This window comes from Pseudophryne corroboree, chromosome 9 (genome assembly GCF_028390025.1).
Source record: "Pseudophryne corroboree isolate aPseCor3 chromosome 9, aPseCor3.hap2, whole genome shotgun sequence".
Lineage (NCBI taxonomy): Eukaryota > Metazoa > Chordata > Amphibia > Anura > Myobatrachidae > Pseudophryne > Pseudophryne corroboree.
The window spans coordinates 398791265-398815821 of NC_086452.1; the positions used below are offsets into that span (position 1 = coordinate 398791265).

General features: G+C 46.5%; 1 protein-coding gene across 1 annotated transcript in view; it reads right to left on the bottom strand.

The window, feature by feature from the left end:
* The window catches only part of ACOX2 (acyl-CoA oxidase 2), a 235665-nt gene that overhangs the window by 106082 nt on the left and 105026 nt on the right, over positions 1-24557 (bottom strand). Inside the window, exon 4 of the mRNA XM_063940885.1 lies at positions 21463-21570. Coding sequence (XP_063796955.1) covers positions 21463-21570 — 108 coding nt within the window. The remainder of the gene's footprint in view (positions 1-21462; positions 21571-24557) is intronic.

Sequence of the window (24557 nt, forward strand, 5' to 3'; positions counted from 1 at the left end):
ATCTGAGATTCTCCGTTTACGCCAGGGAACACGTACTGTGGGACAGTATCTTATACAGTTTAAAATCCTGGCATCTGAACTGGCATGGAACGACGAGGCCCTGTATGCTGCATTCTGGCATGGCTTATCAGAACGCATCAAGGATGAGTTAGCTACCAGAGACTTGCCCTCTAAGTTGGATGTGCTAATTTTTCTTTGCACGAAGGTTGATCTACGTTTCAGAGAGAGAGCAACCGAGCGAGGAAGATCATTTACTCCTAAATCTTCTGCTCCTCCTCCTCGTCAACCATCTCCATCCAAGGATGAGCCTATGCAAATTAGTCGTTCCCGTCTATCTCCCGCTGAGCGCCGAAGACGTCTCTCTGAGTCTCTCTGTCTCTACTGTGCAGCTCCGTCGCACACTATCAATGCCTGTCCCAAACGTCCGGGAAACTCCAGATCCTAGCTCGCCAAGGAGAGGGCCGGCTAGGAGTAATGATCTCCTCTCCATCTCCTCATGACTGTAACCTCCCAGTGTCGCTCCAAATTGCTCAACGTTACAGGAACGTCATTGCCCTCCTTGATTCCGGAGCAGCTGGGAATTTCATAACCGAAGCTTATGTTAAACGGTGGTCCCTACCCATCGAGAGACTGTCCTCGTCCATCTCTTTGACTGCCGTGGATGGCAGCAAGATTTTTGACGCAGTCATTTCCTTAAGGACTCTTCCAGTTCGTCTGAGAGTGGGAGTTCTTCATTCTGAGTATATTTCTTTTTTAGTGATTCCAAGAGCCACACATCCAGTGGTTTTAGGCCTTCCATGGCTCCGTCTCCACAACCCATCAATTGACTGGACGACTACGCAAATACTGGCATGGGGTCCCTCCTGTGCTGAGACTTGTTTAGCCAAAGTTCTTCCTGTTTGTTCTTCCTTCCCCAGGTCATCTGATGTTCCGCCTCATCCATATCAAGACTTCACGGACGTGTTCAGTAAAGCCTCTGCTGATATCCTTCCTCCTCATAGAGAATGGGACTGCCCAATCGACCTCATTCCAGGGAAGGTTCCACCGCGAGGCCGAACTTATCCGTTGTCTCTGCCTGAGACACACTCCATGGAAGAGTACATCAAAGAGAACCTGGCGAAGGGTTTCATCCGACCATCTTCTTCTCCAGCCGGCGCAGGCTTCTTCTTCGTTAAGAAGAAAGACGGTGGTCTGCGTCCGTGCATCGATTACAGAGGTCTGAACGACATTACCGTCAAGAACCGATACCCTTTACCCCTGATTACCGAGCTCTTTGATAGAGTTAGTGGTGCAACTATTTTCACAAAGCTGGACTTGAGGGGTGCCTACAATCTCATCCGAATCCGTGAGGGTGACGAGTGGAAGACCGCCTTTAACACCCGTGACGGACATTATGAGTACCTCGTCATGCCCTTCGGATTGAGCAACGCTCCAGCAGTCTTCCAGCACTTCGTGAATGAGATTTTCAGGGACATCTTGTACCGCCATGTCGTGGTTTATCTAGAAGACATCCTCATCTTTGCTAATAATCTCGAAGATCATCGTTTCTGGGTAAAAGAGGTTCTTTCCCGTCTCCGTGTCAATCACCTCTATTGTAAATTGGAGAAGTGTGTGTTTGAAGTTAAAACCATTCCGTTTCTAGGTTACATTGTGTCCGGTTCCGGACTAGAGATGGATCCTGAGAAACTCCAAGCAATCCAGAATTGGCCTATACCCTTAAGCCTCAAAGGGGTCCAGAGGTTCTTAGGGTTCGCCAATTATTATAGAAAATTAATACGAGACTTTTCCACCATCGTGGCGCCTATCACTGCATTAACCAAGAAAGGTGCTAATCCGTCCAAGTGGTCCGAGGAAGCTACACAGGCCTTTCACCTTCTGAAGCAACGGTTCATCTCTGCACCAGTTCTGAAACAGCCCGACACCGACTCTCCTTTAATCTTAGAGGTAGATGCCTCCTCCGTTGGAGTAGGAGCGGTGTTATCCCAGAGGGCCAAAGATGGACATCTACATCCTTGCAGTTTCTTCTCCCGGAAGTTCTCCCCAGCTGAGCACAACTATGCCATTGGCGATCAGGAGTTGCTAGCCATCAAGCTCGCTCTGGAGGAGTGGAGATACCTGTTGGAGGGAGCTTCCCATTCAATCACCATACTTACCGACCACAAAAATCTTTTATATCTCAAAGGCGCACAATGTCTGAATCCTCGTCAGGCCAGATGGGCACTTTTCTTTTCTAGGTTTGACTTTAAACTCCAGTTCTGTCCGGGTTCTCAGAATCGTAAGGCCGATGCCCTTTCCCGCTCATGGGAGCAAGAAAATGAGTCCGAGTCTGCAGACAAGCATCCTATTATTAATCCGTTGGCATTCTCCACGGTAGGGATGGACTCTACGCCTCCACCAGGGAAAAGTTTTGTTAAGCCAGTTCTAAGGAAGAAGCTCATGCATTGGGCCCATGCTTCCCGTTTTGCTGGACATACAGGCATTCAGAAAACCCTTGAATTTATTTCTAGGTCCTACTGGTGGCCAACTCTGAAGAAGGACGTTATGGAATTTATTGCCTCCTGCCCAAAGTGTGCCCAACACAAAGTCTCCCGCCAGTCGCCTGCGGGGCAACTGGTTCCATTATCTGTTCCCCGTCGACCTTGGACCCATTTGTCGATGGACTTTGTTTCCGATCTACCTATCTGCAACAAGTTTAATACCATCTGGGTGGTAGTTGACCGGTTCACCAAGATGGCACATTTCATCCCTCTCACCGGTCTTCCGTCAGCTTCCAAGTTGGCTCAAGTGTTTATACAAGAGATCTTCCGACTTCACGGTCTTCCTGAAGAGATCATCTCGGATCGTGGAGTACAATTTGTAGCCAAATTTTGGCGAAGTTTGTGTCAAGCTCTCCAAGTCAAGTTAAAGTTTTCCACGGCTTACCATCCTCAGACCAATGGTCAAACCGAGAGGGTGAATCAGGACTTGGAGGCCTTCCTCCGTATATATGTGTCTTCCTCTCAAGATGACTGGGTTCAACTCCTTCCTTGGGCCGAGTTCAGCCACAACAATCAATACCATTCCTCATCTTCTTCTACACCATTCTTCATTAATTATGGATTCCACCCTAAAGTCCCAGAATTCCAACCGCTTCCCGCAACTTCTGTTCCAGCAGTGGATGTCACCTTGCGTCAGTTTTCAAATAACTGGAGGAACGTCCGCGCAGCCCTGCTTAAAGCCTCATTCAGGTATAAGAAGTTTGCCGATAGGAAGCGTAGAGCGGTTCCTGCTCTCAAGGTGGGTGATCGTGTGTGGCTGTCCACGAAGAATTTGAGGTTGAGAGTTCTGTCAAAGTCAGAAAAATATCTCTATGCACGTTGCCATATTTGCACCGCACACTGGTCTGCGCTGCGCATGCGTACGCTCTCCCGTGAAGGCGCATACCCGCAATAGCGTGCACCCGCGGGCGCACGGTATGCGTATTTACGGTAGAGTTTATGTAAATCGTAGCGTGCGACTCATTCGTTACATATTTTCAGTAATAATGTAGTTTGTAGATCATGGTCCCTTTGATAGATTCTGAAAGTTTGGTTAATATAGAATGTCCCTGAGCTGAGGAATCCCTCTTTGTATCGTAGGAAGGGTCTAACAGGAGTCATGCAGTAGTGTTTGGTACCCATCGGAAGAGTATTTAAATAGCAATATTCCGGTGTTGGTTTGGAGCGTATTAATCGCTCGTGCGAATAGTTATGGACATAAGAAGTTTATGTCCATTTCTACTATTTACTCATACTCAGGTATGCGGCGGGAAACCTAGTTCCCCACCCACCTGAGCTGTTTGAAATCGTCACAGCCCACCTGTATGAATCAACCTATGACCTTTTGTTATGATGCAGGGCCAAATTCTGACGTCCAATGGACAATGGGATTGTAGGGACTGTAAGATTGCATTGTGTGTGGGGCATAAATAGGCAGGCCGACCACATCCAGCTCTCACTCTTCAACGGTTCTCATTGCTGAAAATCGGGTGCTGGATGTCCAGGCGCATGCGATCGTTTACCCTTGTGCGTAAGTTTCTCTCCGTAATCATTGTCTTTCTGTGAGCCATTTCTCTCATATTTATATCTCTCTCTCTCTCTCTCTCCCTTCTCCTTCTCTCGTATCTCCCATTGACTAGTATTGTATTGTATTAGATCAGCATAGCATTGTATTGTATTTCTTGTATATTAAGTTTGGTTAGGAAGTCTCTGTTATATTGTAGTGTATCATTTGTACTGTGATTCTTTTTGCAAGTATAATAGTTATAATACAGATAATAGGCTTTGGACCCTAAACCAGTATCTGTGTATTTTCTCATAGTTTTAAGTGTTCACTTGAGCGTCGGTGACGCTCAAGCAGTTTTGTAGTTAGTCAGGTTACACAAGGTTGCACTTACACCCTGTATTCACATTAAGGTACTCTGTGTATTTCATTAAGAAAAGGTTTAGACATAAAGGTATAGCGTTGTGAGCGTCTGCGCCGCTGGTGATCTCCTCGTGGTCTCGAGCGTCCGCTACGCCATAGCGAATCATTACGTTAGTCATAGCCAACAGAGTGCTTGTCTGTGATCTCTGGGCCGTGAGCGAACGTGACGCTTGAGCGTCTCGCCTACGGCTGAGCGATCGTTACGCAACTTGCGTACCCTTACGGTACTTCTTAAGTAAACAGCGTACAGTGTTCTTAGACCTCATAAAGGGTTATATATACGATAAATTTCGAGCTTTATCAATTGGCGGCTCGTCCTGTCCTTCACATATCTGCACTAGGTAGATCAGCAGACATTATCCCTCAGCAAAGGGCGGGAGGTTGTCTCGTAGTGCTGACGGGATAAGCGTCTGCTTCGCTTAGATAACGAGTGCTGAAGGAATCCGGGAACCGGAGGTAAGAACAAAACGCTTGTGTTTTTTTTTTTTTTAAACTGTTTATTTTTCTTCTGTCTTGCGTATATACGCACGCATACATATATATCTGCACTTCTTTTCCATCTGTGTATTTCATTTGTCGTATATCACCATCCTGTCTGCCAGTTTTTATAGTTGATAGAAAAGTGCTAAAAGAGACTTGCTGTTATTTCATAGTTTAAGGATAGAGGTAATAGTTAAAAGTGTAGACAAACACACAGGTTTGCCTGGGAGATAAGGCAAAGCCAGTGGGGTACGCGGTAGATGATCAGGGATCGTTTACATTGATAAAAGTATATTGTGTTACGGTGGATCTTTGTTTTGCGTACACGTGTCTCTAACAAAGACTAGCGTACGCAATCCAAAGGCCGACGCACGCAGCGTTCATTACGCAACGTAGCGTCCGGTTACGCCCACGTAGCTCAAGTCACGATAAGTTGATTTTTAACGCAACGTGATAAATAGAGCAACAGGCGGTAAATAACGCAAGTCTATTTTTGGAAATCCAAAATCTAAATTAACAGATCCTGCTCCTAATTGGTAACACAGCTGGGCTGAAGAAAATTTTCTGCGCAGAAATAGAAATAGAAACAAAAGTGTACATGTGATGAGTGAGTGTTTTTACAATTTTAAAGGTTGAACCACAAGAAAAGTCGAGTACTCGTGAGGTACATGCGTGTAAGTGACGTGCACGGTGGCTAGGGAGGCATCTCTGGTTAAATACAATTTTGAGCATTAGAGTATAGCAGACCAGGAGGTCATACTGTAACAAGACCAGGAGGTCATACTGTAACAAGACCAGGAGGTCATAACAGACCAGGAGGTCCAGGTACAGCCGACAAGGAAGTCCGCTATACAGTTCACAGGCACAACACCGAAAAGGGTTGGTGCAACACCCATATAGGCCATATAAGCTCTGGCTGAAGGAATTCGCAGTCGTAAGTTTCGATTCCATTGGTCTTTCCGTACATAAGCTTAGTTATTTGTGTACTGAACGACTGGACCGCACGTAAGTGTGTGCAGTAGTTAGTAATCTGACCTAATACCATTAGAGTAAAGTGGTCACAAACGCTATTTGTACATTCTGACGTGATTTGTGTAATTTTTTTATTTTTGGAAGGGAAGTTCGCTGGTCACTCAGGAACTATCTAACAACCCCACCTTTACTGGAAAGAGTAAGTGTCCTGCGGGTAACCCTCATATGTTCCAGTAAACCGAAGGTTCCATAGGGGCCCTAGGTCGAGTACGCCAGCACCATATCGGTGTGATCAGGTCGTATAGGTCGGCGTGGGCGAGTGAGTGGGGTACTCGGTAAACCGCCACCGTCAGCCTATTATTGGCATTTGGTTTTTCGTAAAGGGTTGGCTAAATAAAGCAACACTTTCGAACTATGGGGGCCACTTGTTCAGGTAGGGGGCGATCAACCTCGGTTCGGGTTGATTCAGTGGTCCGGCCAATTGGGTCGGCCAGGTATATCATGTGTGAGAAATATGGAAGTCACACAGAAACTTTATGTGATGAATGGGAGAGAATGACTGTGCATGACGGGGAGAAATTCCCAAGAATAGGGAGCTTCAGCACAGAAGTGTTACAAAATTTAAGGAGGAGGATATGTCTCATAAAATCAACAAAGAGACGAATTCAGCATTATGATTATTTACAGTTGTGGCAACAGGAAGGTGAGATACAGAGAGGTTTGGCTCAGGCGGCGGGATCTGGCACTAACAGAAAATTAATTGCCACGGCCCCGCCGCCACCATATATATCAGGAGAGAAGTTGATTACGGAGAAAGACGCACTAAGGTGTAACACAAAATCACTTAGTAACTGTGTAAATGTTAATGATAATGTTAACTCATTAACCCATGCAAGTATTGACCCGTGCAAGTTGTACCCTGTTTTGAACTTTCCTCAGGAGTGTGATCAAGAGGACGAATCGGCAACGATTTCAGCGCTCTCTCTAGCAGCCACCATAGCAGAGACCACAGTAGGCACAGCTCCACCCACGAGATTAGTAAAGGTCCCTAGCGGAGGGATAGGTGAGGTCGTATCAACTGGTAAGTATGGCACCATGCATTATGCTGAAACTATTTCACCACAGCCTGTAGAATCTACACAGAATGAGGTTGTTAGAATCACACCTGTTAGAGTAATAGCAGTACCAAATGGGAAAACAGACGCATCAGGAGCCACTCCCATTAGGAACATCGCCATGTACACTCCATTTTCCCGAATGGAATTAAGGACCATAGTGTCTGAATTTCCTGACCCTAGAAAAGACTTAGTTGCCAGTCAAAAATACATCAGAGACTTAGGTAACACTGTAGAGCCCAACAATAAAGACTGGCAGATATTGCTGAGAGCATGTTTACCCTCAAATGTCGACGCAACTCAATTTTTGGCTGATTGCGGACTAGATCATGATGTACCTCTTACAGATGTGTACAACCAAGATAATGTGAAAAGAATAAACTTGCAGCTAAAAGAGTATTTCCCAGCAGTAGCTAAATGGAATAAGATATTCTCCATTAAACAGAAGGAGTCAGAGACAGCTGCAGAGTATTTTCACAGAGCATTATTAGAAATGGCAAAATACACAGGTATAGAGGACATTAAAACAGACACAAACCATCGGGAAGTAGCAGTATCGGTACTGATGGATGGTTTAAAAGAGTCATTGAAGACTAGGGTACAGACCACGCAACCATGTTGGCGAGGTCTGTCTGTGGCTACTTTGAGAGAGGCTGCTATTGATCACGACAGAAACATCACTAGACACAGGGAACAACAAGGTGACAAATTAATGTCAGTAAGTATACAGGCTCTGACCACAAGGCAGCCTTTGTTTGTATCACCAAATCCTGTGGGTAAGTCAAGTATGGTTACTTGTTATTCTTGTCACAAACAGGGACACATGGCACGAGATTGTAGAGTAAAGAATCCACGAAACTCATACCAAACCCCTAGACAACGACACGACACACGACATTGGGAGCAAGGTCCGCAGAAACGGAGCTATGAGCCACATACAGGGGAAACAAAAAGATATCCCCCAAACAGAGACTGGCATGCCTCTGGTAGTTCCCAACTATCTCCCTCACAAATAGTCGCTGCCAGCGGGATTCAGGGAGGTCACCATACCCAATAGGGGTGTGGCCATACCTGTAATCTGCAGCCGGTGAAATTGATTGCCAACCTTGAAAGTGAACCCGAGGTCGCAATCAATGTAGCTGGTAAAACTTTAAACTTTCTTGTAGACACAGGGGCGGCCAAGTCAGTGATAAATTCGACAGTGGGCATGAGAACCACTGGTAGGACAATTCCAGCCATGGGAGTAACAGGAGTAGTCCAGCACTACCCTGTTAGCAAACCAGCCGAGATTACAATAGGGCCTTTGCATACCAAGCATTCCTTTTTGCTGGCTGCATCGGCACCAACCAATCTCCTGGGAAGAGACTTACTGTGTAAAATGGGGTGCGTCATTTATTGTACTCCTGAAGGTGTATTCTTGGACATCCCTGAGAATCACACTCAGGAGGTACGAGACATGTTAGACTCCCCATCAAAATTAATGTCACATTCCATTATGACAAATAGGAATCCATCCCAAGTAGAAGAGATGACATCTCAGATACCAGAGTCACTTTGGACAAAAGACGGACAGGACACTGGATTAATGGCAAACGTAGCTCCAGTAGTGGTACAAGTAAAAGATGGTAGGATAGCTCCAAAAATCCCACAATATCCTCTGAAGCCAGAGGTGGAGTTAGGAGTTTACCCAGTAATAGAGCGCTTGCTACAACAGGGCATTCTAGTAAGAACGTCCAGCACTGCCAATAGTCCCATCTTCCCTGTTAAGAAGAGTGGGGGGAGGGGTTACAGGCTAGTGCAGGATCTAAGGGGGATCAACAAAATAGTTGAGAGTCAGTTCCCCGTAGTGCCAAATCCAGCTGTCATCCTAATGCAAATCCCTCCCACTGCCAAATTTTTCACTGTTATTGACCTCTGCTCCGCTTTCTTTTCGGTACCTCTGCACCCTGACAGCCAATATTTGTTTGCATTCACATACAGAGGAGTCCAATACACGTGGACTCGATTACCCCAAGGTTTCATAGATAGTCCAAGTATATTTTCTCAGGCTTTGCATGATTGTTTACAGTCTTTCCAACCAGACAGTGGATCAGTATTGATACAGTATGTGGACGATTTATTACTGTGTTCAGATTCACTGGAAGCATCCCTGAAGGATACGAAACAGCTCCTGTTTCATCTTTCAGACACCGGACACAAGGTGTCCAAAGACAAGTTGCAATTATGCCAAACTAAGGTAAAATATTTGGGACACTGTCTAACACAAGGACTGAGACACCTGACCGCTGATAGAATCCAAGCAATTAGAGACATGACACTGCCACAAACCCAGCAACAGATCAGGACGTTTTTAGGAATGTGTGGGTATTGCCGTAATTGGATCCCAGGGTTTTCCATATTGGCGTTACCTTTGCAGGAAATGGTCTCCTCAAACAAACCTGATAGAATCTCGCATACAGACGAATCCGAAACAGCATTTGAGAGACTCAAACAGTGCCTAACGCAGGCGCCAGCACTAGGTATGCCAGACTATGGGAAACCCTTTGAACTATACGGAACAGAAAGTGCTGGTTGTGCAGCAGGTGTACTAACCCAAAAACACGGTGATGCCAGCAGGCCAGTTGCATACTACAGCGCTCAGCTAGACACGGTAGCGCGATCCCTCCCCACATGCTTGCGAAGCGTTGCTGCGATAGCATTGCTAGTGACAAAAAGCGAAGACGTCGTGCTAGGCCACAACCTCACAATCCATACGCCACATGCAGTATCAGCCTTATTGAATTCTGCCCAAACCAGACACGTCTCATCAGCGAGGTTTACAAGATGGGAATTGGCACTAATGGCCCCCGTAAACATCACCATAAGGAGATGCAGTGCATTAAATCCTGCAACATATCTCCCAGGTGTGCCTGGTCAGGCACAAAGGGTGGAAGGTGAGAGTGCTGGGGAAGGAGGATTCAATACAAAGGAAGATACACATGATTGTATGGAATATTTGACCCAAAATTTTACCGCAAGGCCTGACATCAGTGACAACCCACTGGAAGATGCAGAACTCACGTTCTACACGGACGGTAGTTGTCACAGACAGTCAGACTCGGGAGACTTGTGTACTGGATACGCAGTCGTAGATGACCAAGACACCATAGAAGCGGAACCGCTAGGCCCACCTCACTCAGCCCAGGTTGCTGAACTGGTCGCCCTAACCAGAGCATGTGAATTGGCTAAGGGTAAGTCAGCCAATATCTACACCGATTCTAGATACGCATTCGGGGTAGTCCATGATTTCGGAGCCCTATGGCGTCTCAGAAATTTCATGACGGCTGCTGGTACACCGGTAGCGCATGCAACTCACATAAAAAGGCTTCTAACAGCGATACAGGAACCCGACAGAGTGGCTGTTATCAAATGTAAAGCACACACATATAGTCAAGACCCAGTGTCACTTGGTAACAGCCGAGCAGACGAAGCAGCTAAGCTTGCAGCTGCTACCCCCATACAGACAGACACCACACAACTGATGGTATTTAATACCATCAACACACAGAAGTTGTGTGAGATGCAGAATTTGTGTTCCACACAAGAAAGAGCAGTCTGGAAGGCAAAGGGATATGGCCAGGAGTCCTCAGGGCTCTGGACGGATGGACATGGTAAACCAGTGGCCCCCAGAGCATATCTTCCATGTCTGGCTGAAGCAGCTCACGGGCTGACTCATCTAGGCAAGGAGGGGATGTGCAAATTGGTAAGAGCATACTGGTGCGCCCCAGGATTCTCCTCTCATGCGAGTAAAAGAGCAATGTCATGCCTTACCTGTCTGAGAAAGAATATTGGAAAGGCAATACCTACAGAACCATCCCATATCCCACCTGCCGGCGGCCCTTTCCAGGTAATACAAATTGACTTCATTCAATTACCCCCATGTCGAAATTTGAAATATGTACTTGTTTGTATAGATGTTTTCTCGAATTGGGTCGAAGCATTTCCAGCAGCTACAAATACCGCTATGTTTACAGCTAAGAAAATTGTGCAGGAATTTGTATGTAGATATGGTATCCCTAGAATCATTGAAAGTGATAGGGGTACCCATTTTACAGGTGATGTCTTTCAAGGAATGTGTAAGTTGATGGGAATTGATAGCAAGCTGCACACTCCGTACCGTCCACAGGCGAGTGCGAAGGTCGAAAGAGTGAACAGCACTATTAAAAATAAATTGAGTAAAGTAATGGCAGAGACAGGATTGACATGGCCAGAAGCTTTACCCATTGTATTGTACAGTATCAGAACCACTCCCAGGTCCCCTCTTAATCTGTCCCCTTTTGAAATCTTGTTTGGTCGACAACCGCATGTCATGATTAACCCTCAGGAAGATTTGAAATGTAACAATGAAGTAACTATAAAATACTTGATTAACATGAGCAAGCAGTTGAGGAATCAAAATGATAATCTGAAGTTGGTGATTCCTGATTTACCAGGTAGTAATTGTCATGACATTGAACCTGGGGATTATGTAATGATACGAAATTTTCTACGCTCAGGTTGTCTTATTGATAGATGGGAAGGACCATACCAGGTCTTATTGACTAGCACCACAGCATTGAAGGTTGCTGAGAGAGAGACTTGGGTCCATTCATCCCACTGCAAAAAGGTTGCTGATCCAGAGAAGTCCCGTGATAAGGAACAGACGGTAGAGGTTGTATCACTGGAGTGTCTGTTCCAGGAGGACTGAGGCGGCACCTGAGCCTTGAAGACCGAAAGCAGTTGTTGACCCCCTTCTCCCTTTTATTGTTTTCTCCACTTCCCATCCCCCTCTCCCTTAAAAAAATTTATTTTTCCCCCTTCTCATTCTTCTCTATTTCCTCCTCAAAGATGGACTTGCCCCAAGAGACTGTGATCCGGATTTTGATGTTAACCATGATGTTGACCAGAGCAGTCTGTTCCGGCGAGAGTACCATAGAGGTCGAGAGAGGTTCTGGAATGGGTTCCGATTATGATGATGGAGGCGCAGTTTTCCAAGATCAACCAAGCCAACAAGCAAAGGCGAGTATCAGAAAACGATCCGATAGAAGAAATTGTGATGGATTGTTAGCTGAAGAAAACTGTATCTGTAGGCTCTGTGACAATTTGATTGAGGATGGATGCATAAAGAAATGCCAATCCAGTTTTAATATCCATATGGACCGGCATCCATTGAGTGACTATCACTCCTTAGTGGGTAACGTACTAAACCAAACAGATTGTTGGGTATGCTCTCAAGTACCTCAGGGTCATAGCAAATCAGGGCTAGTACCATTTCCTTTAACGTTAGGGGAGGTACTTGAGCTAAGTGGTGGGAGACCGGTGGACCGGAGGTTTAACATCTCCAGCCCTCCTAGTTTGAAGCTCCACCAATACCATGTGGATAGGTCCCTCTTATGTTTTAATATCTCCAATCCCCGTAAGCCGGGAAATTGGGAAGTGTCATGGAGCAACCTTACCATGACCTTTTCACACAGAGCAGATAGAATGCCTACAGATACAGAGCTTGTACGCCACATAGCCAGTAGAGGAAAATCTTTCCGGTATCGATATACCTTAGGAAATAGGATTACTAGAGTTGGAGAAGTATCACCAGGATACTGTGCACATATCGTACAAACCGATACGTGCATTAAGCAGATGGAAGAATTAGGGTCAGGAGAATTCACCTGGAAGGTGTGTAATATGGTAATGTCCTTCTCTGTCCCATATGTTCTCCCCGATGATGCATATTTCATATGCGGGAGAAAGGCGTACAAGTGGCTTGCCCCAAACTCTGAAGGATTGTGTTATATTGGAAAAGTATTGCCTGAAGTGATGACTGTTACACATGACAAAATGAAGGACATACACCGTGGTGCCCAAGCTCCTTATACTCACACTCATTACGAGCACCGAGTTAAAAGACAACTGTCAGAAAGGTTAGAGCACCCGGCCTCTGATCTTATCCATGAATCCACCGGGATTCAGGTTCTGGTAGCGTTAGATTTCACTCGCACCGCTCGGGGAGTGATGAATTATAGATACATTTCCACACTCGCCAATTTGTTAGATAATATCACTGAAATGTATGATGACACATTCAGATACACTGGAAGAGAACTTCAAGCTTATAAAACAGAACTAGTTCAGCATAGGATGATTCTTAATTATCTTACAGCAGTAACAGGCGGATATTGTGTTACATTGGCAACACAGTACGGCATAAAGTGTTGCACGTATATCACCAATAGCACCGAGGATCCAGTAGAGGTCATAGACCAAAAGATGGACGATATTCTCCAATTGAAGTGGGAATTTCGTCGAAAACACAATCTCACCCTTGCTGCTGTAGGTAATGAGCTGACTGGTTGGGTGTCATGGTTGAACCCGCGAAATTGGTTCTCCGGTTTAGGAGACTGGGCTCAAGGAGTCATAATGGATGTTGGAAAGTTCCTCCTATGTATCTTAGGTGTTGTTATATCTATTGGATTGATATTTAGATGCGGGCAGGCTTTAATGAGGTGCAAACAAAGTACAACAGTGATGAGCTTGAGGAGTGAGGAAACTGTAATTAACCTGGATTTGATTTATGACCCAATGATAGAAACCAGAATGTGATGAAAATGCGATTATACGGTCCGTTTCTTTCACCTGTTTTTCTGCTTTTCTCCAAGATACAAAGACCCCCTTGGACGAGGAAGTTGACGAGACACTATACAGACAACAGACAAGCACCAAAGATGAAGTTTTGACAACCTATGATATGGACACTTGATGAACTTTGCCATGGATCCCCAGTTTCCCTAGTATTTTTAAACTCACGCTAGCCCAACATTTTTGTAAATCTGATGGCACTGACAAAGCTTGTTGCTCATGCCTAAGGAGCAAAACAGCGCAAAGAAGACGACTTTCAACTGATACCGAACAAAACTTCGACGACAGATGTACATTTACCTGACATAGAATATCATTGCATTTTCCATAAGTGTTCTTCATCTTCATCTCTACAACCCTCAGGTAATAACACACATAGTATAGGGAATACAGGCACAGATATCAGCAACCACATACTTCCCCCATTCATGTATCATCAACTAAAATGTGCATCCCCATTTTGTTACAACTGAAAGCCGAAATGAGCTCGGTAAAGTTTGACAGCCCATCCACAGACCTGTACCACGGGATAAGAAGGAATTCAAATGTATACTTCGCAAAACCTCGAAGCTTGATTTACCACACGTACGGCACGATGATACATGACCCTCCAAACATGGACTCATACACACATGCTTCTGCTTTTTCACTAGGTCATACCCTCTTCACACCTACTCCTCTCTTCTTCCTCACCCAACCATGGAAATGAATTAACCCCTGACATATATTTTTCTCCTTTTGAAATGTTTTCAGGAAGTGGCAGTTATTATTGACTGCCAAAGGGTGGACTGTCAAAGTCAGAAAAATATCTCTATGCACGTTGCCATATTTGCACCGCACACTGGTCTGCGCTGCGCATGCGTACGCTCTCCCGTGAAGGCGCATACCCGCAATAGCGTGCACCCGCGGGCGCACGGTATGCGTATTTACGGTAGAGTTTATGTAAATCGTAGCGTGCGACTCATTCGTTACATATTTTCAGTAATAATGTAGTTTGTAGATCATGGTCCCTTTGATAGATTCTGAAAGTTTGGTTAATATAGAATGTCCCTGAGCTGAGGAATCCCTCTTTGTATCGTAGGAAGGGTCTAACAGGAGTCATGCAGTAGTGTTTGGTACCCATCGGAAGAGTATTTAAATAGCAATATTCCGGTGTTGGTTTGGAGCGTATTAATCGCTTGTGCGAATAGTTATGGCCATAAGAAGTTTATGTCCATTTCTACTATTTACTCATACTCAGGTATGCGGCGGGAAACCTAGTTCCCCACCCACCTGAGCTGTTTGAAATCGTCACAGCCCACCTGTATGAATCAACCTATGACCTTTTGTTATGATGCAGGGCCAAATTCTGACGTCCAATGGACAATGGGATTGTAGGGACTGTAAGATTGCATTGTGTGTGGGGCATAAATAGGCAGGCCGACCACATCCAGCTCTCACTCTTCAACGGTTCTCATTGCTGAAAATCGGGTGCTGGATGTCCAGGCGCATGCGATCGTTTACCCTTGTGCGTAAGTTTCTCTCCGTAATCATTGTCTTTCTGTGAGCCATTTCTCTCATATTTATATCTCTCTCTCTCTCTCCCTTCTCCTTCTCTCGTATCTCCCATTGACTAGTATTGTATTGTATTAGATCAGCATAGCATTGTATTGTATTTCTTGTATATTAAGTTTGGTTAGGAAGTCTCTGTTATATTGTAGTGTATCATTTGTACTGTGATTCTTTTTGCAAGTATAATAGTTATAATACAGATAATAGGCTTTGGACCCTAAACCAGTATCTGTGTATTTTCTCATAGTTTTAAGTGTTCACTTGAGCGTCTGTGACGCTCAAGCAGCTTTGTAGTTAGTCAGGTTACACAAGGTTGCACTTACACCCTGTATTCACATTAAGGTACTCTGTGTATTTCATTAAGAAAAGGTTTAGACATAAAGGTATAGCGTTGTGAGCGTCTGCGCCGCTGGTGATCTCCTCGTGGTCTCGAGCGTCCGCTACGCCATAGCGAATCATTACGTTAGTCATAGCCAACAGAGTGCTTGTCTGTGATCTCTGGGCCGTGAGCGAACGTGACGCTTGAGCGTCTCGCCTACGGCTGAGCGATCGTTACGCAACTTGCGTACCCTTACGGTACTTCTTAAGTAAACAGCGTACAGTGTTCTTAGACCTCATAAAGGGTTATATATACGATAAATTTCGAGCTTTATCAGTTCCCAGCATGAAATTTGCACCTCGCTACATCGGACCCTTCAAGATTGAACAAGTCATCAATCCTGTTGCCTACAGGTTACAGTTACCATCCTTCTTGAAAATACCCAGGACATTTCATGTTTCTTTGTTGAAACCGCTGATCCTGAATCGGTTTCATTCCGCACTTCCTCCAGCTCCCAAAGTTCAGACTCAACGGGGAGTCGAGTACGAGGTGGCCAAGATTTTGGACTCACGTTTCCGTTACGGTCAGTTACAATACCTCATTGACTGGAAGGGCTATGGTCCTGAAGAACGCTCTTGGACCAATGCCTCAGACGTCCATGCTCCTGCCTTGGTCCGAAATTTCCACGCAAAGTTTCCTTTAAAGCCTAAGAAGTGTCCTGGGGCCACTCCTAAAGGGGGGGGTGCTGTCACGATCCGGGTATCTGGACGCCATTACTTACCCTTCAGATGCCTCCTAAGGCTGGCTCAGCGTTCCAGGACCGGATCCCGCTGTTCCTGAGTTTCCACATGCAGAATGTCAGAGTGGTGATTTCATCAGCCGCGGCCTCCGCGTGGTTAAATGTGCGCTTGTCAGTCTGGCGTCTCCTGTCTCCTGTGGCCGGCGTCGCCATTACTGTTTCAATTCTCACATGGATTACAAACCAAACTTCCCTCCAAGTGTCTGCATGGGCGCAGCCATCTTGGATTTTGTCATCTGATTATTTCCACCAATCTGCTGTCTGTATTGTTGATTTGCATAATTGCCTAGCCAACCCCTTCCTTGCTGCAGGTATAAGTATGCTGTGCCTGAGCAAGGAGGGCGTCAGTGCTTTGGTTGTCTAACCTAGTTCCAGTTTGTCTCTCTCCTGTGGTTGTCTTCCAGGTTCCAGCTCCTGTCTCCAGACTTCTGCTATAGAGACCCGCACCAGCATTCCATCTGCGGTGTAGCCTGACTCTCCGATCCATTCTGGACTCACCTGTTTCCAGCTCAAACAATCACCTGCTTCCAGCCCAGCTTTCAGCAGTGTATAGCTTCTCTTAAAGGGCCGGTGTCCTTTTCTGCAGTTTACCACTCTCCACCGGTATTATTATTTCACCGCTCTCAAACAATCACCTGCTTCCAGCCCAGCTTCCAGCAGTGTATAGCTTCTCTTAAAGGGCCGGTGTCCTTTTCTGCAGTTTACCACTCTCCACCGGTATTATTATTTCACCGCTCTCAAACTCCAAACTTCATTATTATTTCATCGCTCTCAAGTTCGTTTATTATTTAACTGGTTCCAGCCAGTATCCACTCCGTACCAACAACAGTCTGGTTCCAGCCAGTATCCACAGCAGCCGTTTTACCTTCAGCAGCCCAGCCTTTCCTGGAACATCAGCTGGTACGATCCTGGGTTCTCTCCATTGCTACAGTCAGGCCTGGTAAGGACTTTCCAACTAGAAGATTATAAGAACTGTCTCACACTACCAGTGCCTGTGGCCCTTGCCACCCTGTAGTACCCAGGAATTGTATTTATCCTCTGTTGACTTTTATGTTTCCTTTTACTGCTGCTGTGTTACGGAGTTTGTCATAATAAACATCATTGACTTTTATCCTGGTTGTCGTGGTCACGCCTTCGGGCAGTTATTCTACATGTTACTTACATGTCTAGGGGTCTGATACAACCTCCCAGGTTCCGTTACATCTCAGCCCCTACAACTGAGGCTGCCTCCCGTCAGCTCAGGCCCTCAGTTGTGACACCGTGTCAGTGTCTGTATCGACCTGAGGTAACGGGCGTTTTAGAGCCCCTGACGGTGTTTGAGACGCCTGTACAGGTATTAACTGATTTGCCGGCTGTCTCATGTCGTCAACAGTCTTTTGTAAAGTGCTGACACTATCACGTAATTCTTTCCATTAGACCATCCAGTCAGGTGTCGACTCCCTAGGGGGTGACATCACTAACACAGGCAATTGCTCCGCCTCCACACCATTTTCCTCCTCATACATGTCGACACAATGTACCGACACACAGCACACACACAGGGAATGCTCTGACAGAGGACAGGACCCCACTAGCCCTTTGGGGAGACAGAGGGAGAGTTTGCCAGCACACACCAGAGCGCTATATATATATAGGGATAACCTTATATAAGTGTTTTTCCCTGATATAGCTGCTGTATATATTTATCTGCCAAATTAGTGCCCCCCCTCTCTTGTTTTACCCTGTTTCTGTAGTTCAGGACTGCAGGGGAGAGTCAGGGAGCCTTCCTCCAACGGAGCTGTGAGGAAAAAATGGCGCCAGTGTGCTGAGGAGATAGGCTCCGCCCCCTTCTCGGCGGCCTTTCTCCCGCTTTTTTATGGAAAAATTGGCAGGGGTTAAATGCATCCATATAGCCCAGGAGCTATATGTGATGTATTTTTTGCCAAAAAAGGTGTTTTTATTGCGTCTCAGGGCGCCCCCCCCCAGCGCCCGGCACCCTCAGTGACCGGAGTGTGAAGTGTGCTGAGAGCAATGGCGCACAGCTGCGGTGCTGTGCGCTACCTTATTGAAGACAGGACGTCTTCTGCCGCCGATTTTCCGGACCTCTTCAGTCTTCTGGCTCTGTAAGGGGGCCGGCGGCGCGGCTCTGGGACCCATCCATGGCTGGGCCTGTGATCGTCCCTCTGGAGCTAATGTCCAGTAGCCTAAGAAGCCCAATCCACTCTGCACGCAGGTGAGTTCGCTTCTTCTCCCCTTAGTCCCTCGGTGCAGTGAGCCTGTTGCCAGCAGGTCTCACTGAAAATAAAAAACCTACTTTAAACTTTTACTCTAAGCAGCTCAGGAGAGCCCCTTAGTATGCACCCTTCTCGTTCGGGCACAAAAATCTAACTGAGGCTTGGAGGAGGGTCATGGGGGGAGGAGCCAGTGCATACCAGGTAGTCCTAAAGCTTTTACTTTTGTGCCCAGTCTCCTGCGGAGCCGCTATTCCCCATGGTCCTTTCGGAGTCCCCAGCATCCACTAGGACGTTAGAGAAAATATATTTTGAATTATAGAGAAGCACTGTGGGCCTAATTCAGACCTGATCATAGCAGCAAATTTGTTAGATAATGGGCAAGACCATGTGGGTGATTCAGAGTTGATCGTAGCTGTGCTAAATTTAGCACAGCTACTATCAGGCACACTGACATGCGGGGGGGACGCCCAGCACAGGGCTAGCCCGCCGCGCATGTCACTCGCTGCCCGTCAGAGAAGTACAAAAGCATCGCACAGCGGCGATGCTTTTGTACTTCAGGAGTAGCTCCCGCCCAGCGCAGCTCCTGCGCACTGGCCAGGAGCTACTCGTCGCTGCCCGGTTCGCAGCGGCTGCGTGCGACGTCACGCACCGCCATGGCCCAGCCACCCCTGCGTTGACCAGACCGTGACCCTTAAACGCCCCCTCCCGCCCAGGAACACGCACAGCACCGATCAGATCTGAATTAGCCCTCATGTGCACTGCAGGGGGGGGGGGGGCAGATATAACATGTGCAGAGAGAGTTAGATTTGGGTGGCTTATAATGTTTCTGTGCAGGGTAAATACTGGCTGCTTTAATTTTACACTGCAATTTAGATTTCAGCTTGCACACACTACACCCAAATCTAAAGGTGGGTACACACTAATAGATATATCTGCAGATCAATTGATCTGCAGATATATCTATGGACAGATCGGGCAGTGTGTTGAGCATACACACTGCCCGATCCGTCCGGACTGACGTCATGAACTGGGCGGGCGTGTACACACGCCCGCCCAGTTCAACTGTCAATCACCGCCGGCCGCCGCAGCATGTGTACGTACACACACAGCGACGCACCAATATATCGGTAGATATATTGGCCGTCAGCTGTGCTGCGCGGCCGATGCGATACGTCTGTGAACGACGGAGTTCACAGACGTATCAGCCGTACACACTGGCCGACGGTCCCGCGATATATCGGCCGTTCAAGAGAACGGCCGATATATCGACCAGTGTGTACGGGCCTTAACTCTCTCTGCACATGTTATATCTGCCCCCCTGCAGTGCACATGGTTTTGCCCATTACGTAACAAATTTGCGGCTGTGATCAGGTTTGAATTAGGCCCTGGATCAGCATGAATAGTAATAAGACCAATACACCTCATGGCACCAAATATTCAGGGGAGTCTCCATGAGCAAAACAATTGAAAAGCTCTCTCTCTTTATGTTGCCATTTTAACTTATTTCTTATATTTTGCTTTATTATTATTAATATTATTATTATGATGGCTACTACAAGTAATGTGACCCATATGCTGTGTGACTTCAGTTCGCCCCTGCTCCCCATTCTGTCTGCCCCCCACCCGTTTATCCACTGCTCTGCCCCCATATCAGTCAAACTGTCCCACCATCAGTTGAGGTGTGTAGTGTGATCAGATTTCTGCATTTAAACAGAACATCAGCGGCTGAAATTAATCGGCAACTTGCCGAGGTTTACGGTAATAACCTCAGGTCACACAAACAGTTTTGGGTTTGATAATGACAGGAGAGCCATTCAAGATGAGCAGCGATCCGGCCGGCCAAGCACGTCCTCCACAGATGACAATTTGTGCTGCATTGAAGGTCAGATTCAGGAGGACAGAAGCATTCGAGATAAGTGATATAACTGGCAATGAATCTCAGCTGCTGATGTGTCCTTTAGACGCAGAAATCTGTTCAACTGCATAAAGCAAATAGTTTCTACATTTCTTTTGTTGGGAATGATGTGTGTGCAGGTAATGATATTGCAGAGTTATGCAGGCACACAGATGGCTCAAACTATGAACAGCCCAGTTACTTAACAAGTGGTGTTGGTTTATTAAAAGACAGCAGGCCATGAAGCTTCCCTGGAGAACAGGAAGACTGGAGTCTGAGAAGTAGCGCACTCCTCTTTCCACATCTTTTACATAACAAGTAGGAACTGAAAAGATAAACAGAGCTATCCAATTAGCCCCGGATTTTTTCCAGTGTTTCACCAATTTTGTTTTTTTACAGGCTATCCTAATAGATTGCCCATAAAAAAAAGCCCTTTCTCCCGAAAGCACACAGGTTCAGTGAAATCTGTGTGTTTTCGTAAGAAATAGCCCCATTTCCATATGAAAACAGGGCTGTTTCCAGGGATTTGGTTTCGCCTATCTGAGGCAGGTGAAATAAAATCCCAGAGAAGGCGTGGCGACCTGCGGTGTCCTATGCCCGCTGCAGTCTGCACTGAGGGTGTTCGTCCGGGAACCGGCACTCAGTAGAGCCAGAGCAGCGCCGCAACCCCCTCTTCCCCTGACCCCGGCGGTGGTCACATGACCTGGGATCCGGAGGTCAGTGGTGCACCGGTAGCTGTCAGGAGCCGGCACCCGGTGCAGCATCAGAAGCCCCGATAAGCCACCGCTCTTGTGCCGACTTATCGGGCTAATAGGATAGCCCCCGGCGGGACAATTATCCCCAGTAAATTACCGAGAGTAATTGGATATCCCCAAAAATCTTCTTGATGAACACTTTAAAAATCATACACTATTTTGAACTAATTCCTATAGCAAGTGAGAATTCGGTTGAAAGTCAGGTTTAAATACGTCACTATGTACAGTAGAATCAAATCTATGAAGTAAGGTTGTAAAGAATCAACTTACAGTCTCCTGGCCACCATTTTGTTGCAGTTATCTGTGGAGTGTCTATTATAAACTCCTGGGTGGTAGGGTCAAAGGTTGCGGTAGTTTCCAAACCACGAAGATATGTTCCTGCAAACAAACAACAGGGATACCTGAACATTGTGCATATAGAGATATTTTTAACATATACGTTGTGAAAATTGTAATGCTTCAGATTGGCTACAGGATCCCGAAAATGTGCTAAATCTCTAAAAACACATTGGGCTGGTCTAGAACCTGCCTGAGCTGAAGTCTTCGGTGCTGTATTACTGCTATGCAGTTTCTGTGCTGCAAGCAGGGGTGTATCTAGGAATATCTTGACTAGCATTTGCAACTATAATTAAAGAAGGAAACATAATAGGCACTCACTAGGTTTCATGAAAAGAATATATTATATTATAAAAAGATTGGATTCATATATATATGTTTATATAATACATATATAATGTCGTTTCATTGTTATGTATAATGTGTACCCTGGGAGCCATCAAAGCACACTGCAGGCAGTACTACTGTGTGGCATAACATCGATGTGTTCTACTGTGTGGTTTAATGTAAATGGGCTCTACTGTAGTGTAACGTGAACATGGGACACTACTGTGTGATGAAACATCAATAAGAGGCACTACTGTGATGTAATGTAAATATGAGGAGGGGGGGGTTAGGTTTCAGTTTTGCCTAGGGTGCCGGAAAACCTTACACCGGCCCTGGGAATATGAGCACCCCGCCCCCACACACCCACACACACATATACACATATTTGAATTAAGGAAGGCGTGTCAAAAAAGGAATGTGGACTTGTGGGGATGAGGCATGGCCACACAATAGTACTTCCAACTCAAATTATGCCACACAGCATCACATTACACCGCACAGTAGTGTCTCTTATTCATGTTACGCCACACAGTAATACCCCTATAGAAAACACCATCTGTACAAGGCATATGGGGAATGCAAATGGAAATGTGGACCAGTGCTAATAAATATATTTCTATTTCTATATGGGGAATGCGGTCAAACCATCTGATCCCGCCCATACATACAGGGGCATAGCCAGAACTTTGTGGGCCCCATAGCAACATTTTGAAGGGGCCCCTGCCCCAATGCTTCTAGAGAGACACCTCTCAGCAGCATTTTTTAATTGAATGCCCCGTAATAGATAACCAAGTTTATTTTATGAATCATAGTAGTGCGCTAGTTTGCGTTATTTCACATTGTAGGGCAACCAGTACACATTATGCAACACAGTACACCAAATTCACATTTCCATACAGTGTCCCCAATTCATATTATGCTACATTAGTGTCCCCAGTTTATATTATGCCACACTATAGACCCTCCACTTCATATTCTGCCACATTATAGTACCCCAGTTCATATTATGTAACATTATAATGCCCTATAGTTCATGTTATACCACATTACAATGAGCATGCCCAGGGACATAACTAGATATATTATAGTCCCCAAGGCACAAGATTGTAAGGGCTCCTATGTATCTAAAAATGTAGAAAAATGTATATAACACATTTAACTGTGACAGGGAAGGTGGCCCCTCTCAGCTCTGGGCCCCATAGCAGCTGCACTCCCCTGTTCCTGGTGACTGTCACTGCCGGCGCCAGTGTCCAGCGGCACAGCTCCGCACTAGTGATCAATCAGACTCAAAGTAAACTACAGCTCCCAGCAGCCCTTGCTGACGGGAGCTCATGGCAACAAGGGCTGCTGGGAGCTGTAGTTTATGTTGAGTCTGATTACAAGCCAGGGGCGGTGCGCTGCGCTGCTGCTGGACACTGGCACTAACAGACAGTCAACAAGTCTGACAGTACTACTTGGTTCTACCCACGGCCATGGATGGCACTGCCGGGCGGCACCCCCTCTATTGCCTGGCGCCCCTGGCGAGTGCCATCCATGGCCAATGGGTAGATACACCCCTGGCTGCAAGTTACAATGATTTATTCTATTACATTCCTACAGGCAGGGATGTTGCTGTTTGGGGGCCGCAGAGAAAGGGCTGGAACTAGCAGTGGTGCGTCTGGTGCATTATACTGGGGCCTGCAGCTGGCAGCTTTGTAATAAGTCAGACTGACTTATTAGTATGGGCCCGCCTGGCCATGACTAAGAGGATGTAGTCCACACAGAGGATGAGGAGCACATCTCTCCCCGGCTCCTCCTCTCTGCCTTCTGAGCAAGTGGGACTAGGTGCTGAGGGAGATCCGATCCTGCTCATGCTGCCAGGCAGAGGCGGAACTACTGCCAGTGCAACCAGTGCGTTGCACTGGGGCCCTCCTCTGTCCAGGGGCCCAAAGCATGTAATGAGTCAAACTGACTCATTACATGCCGCTGTGTGCTGCGGGCAACCGCTGCCTGCAGCACACAGCCGCCCGGAGAGAGAGGAGAGGAGCGCAGCGGCACAGGGGGGAAGGAGGAGGAGGGAGGTGGAGGAGGAAGCCGCAGCAGTGCTATGTTACTGGTTGAGGCGCTGCTGCTGCTGTCCCTCTGCTTCACTATAGGCTGCACTACACCGCTGTGAAGCGCATCCCAGCATTCACAGTGGCGGAAGACAGCCTATAGTGAAGCAGAGGGACAGCAGCAGCAGCAGCGCCTCCACCAATAACACTGCGCTGCTACGGCTCCCTCCTCCACCTCCCTCCTCCTCCTTCTCTCCTGCCCGGGATCTCTGCCAGAAGCTGCACCGAGGAGCCTGAGCCAGCGGAGAGGGTAAGTATAATTAATTAATTAATTCTCTTTCTTTCTTTCTTTTTTTCTTTCTCTTTGTCTTACTTTATGTGCAAAAAGGGGGACTGTCTGCCGTAATGTGTAAAAAAGGGGGAATCTGCCTGCCGTGATGTGTAAAAAGGGGACGCTGTCTGCCACAATGTGTAAAAAGGGGGAATCTGCCTGACGTAATGTGTAAAAAGGGGGAATCTGCCTGCCGTGATGTGTAAAAAGGGCACGCTGTTTGCCGTAATGTGTAAAAAGGGGGACGCTGTCTGCTGTTATGTGTAACAAGGGCACGCTGTCTGCCGTAATGTGTAAAAAGGGGACGCTGTCTGCCGTCATGTGTAAAAAGAGCACGC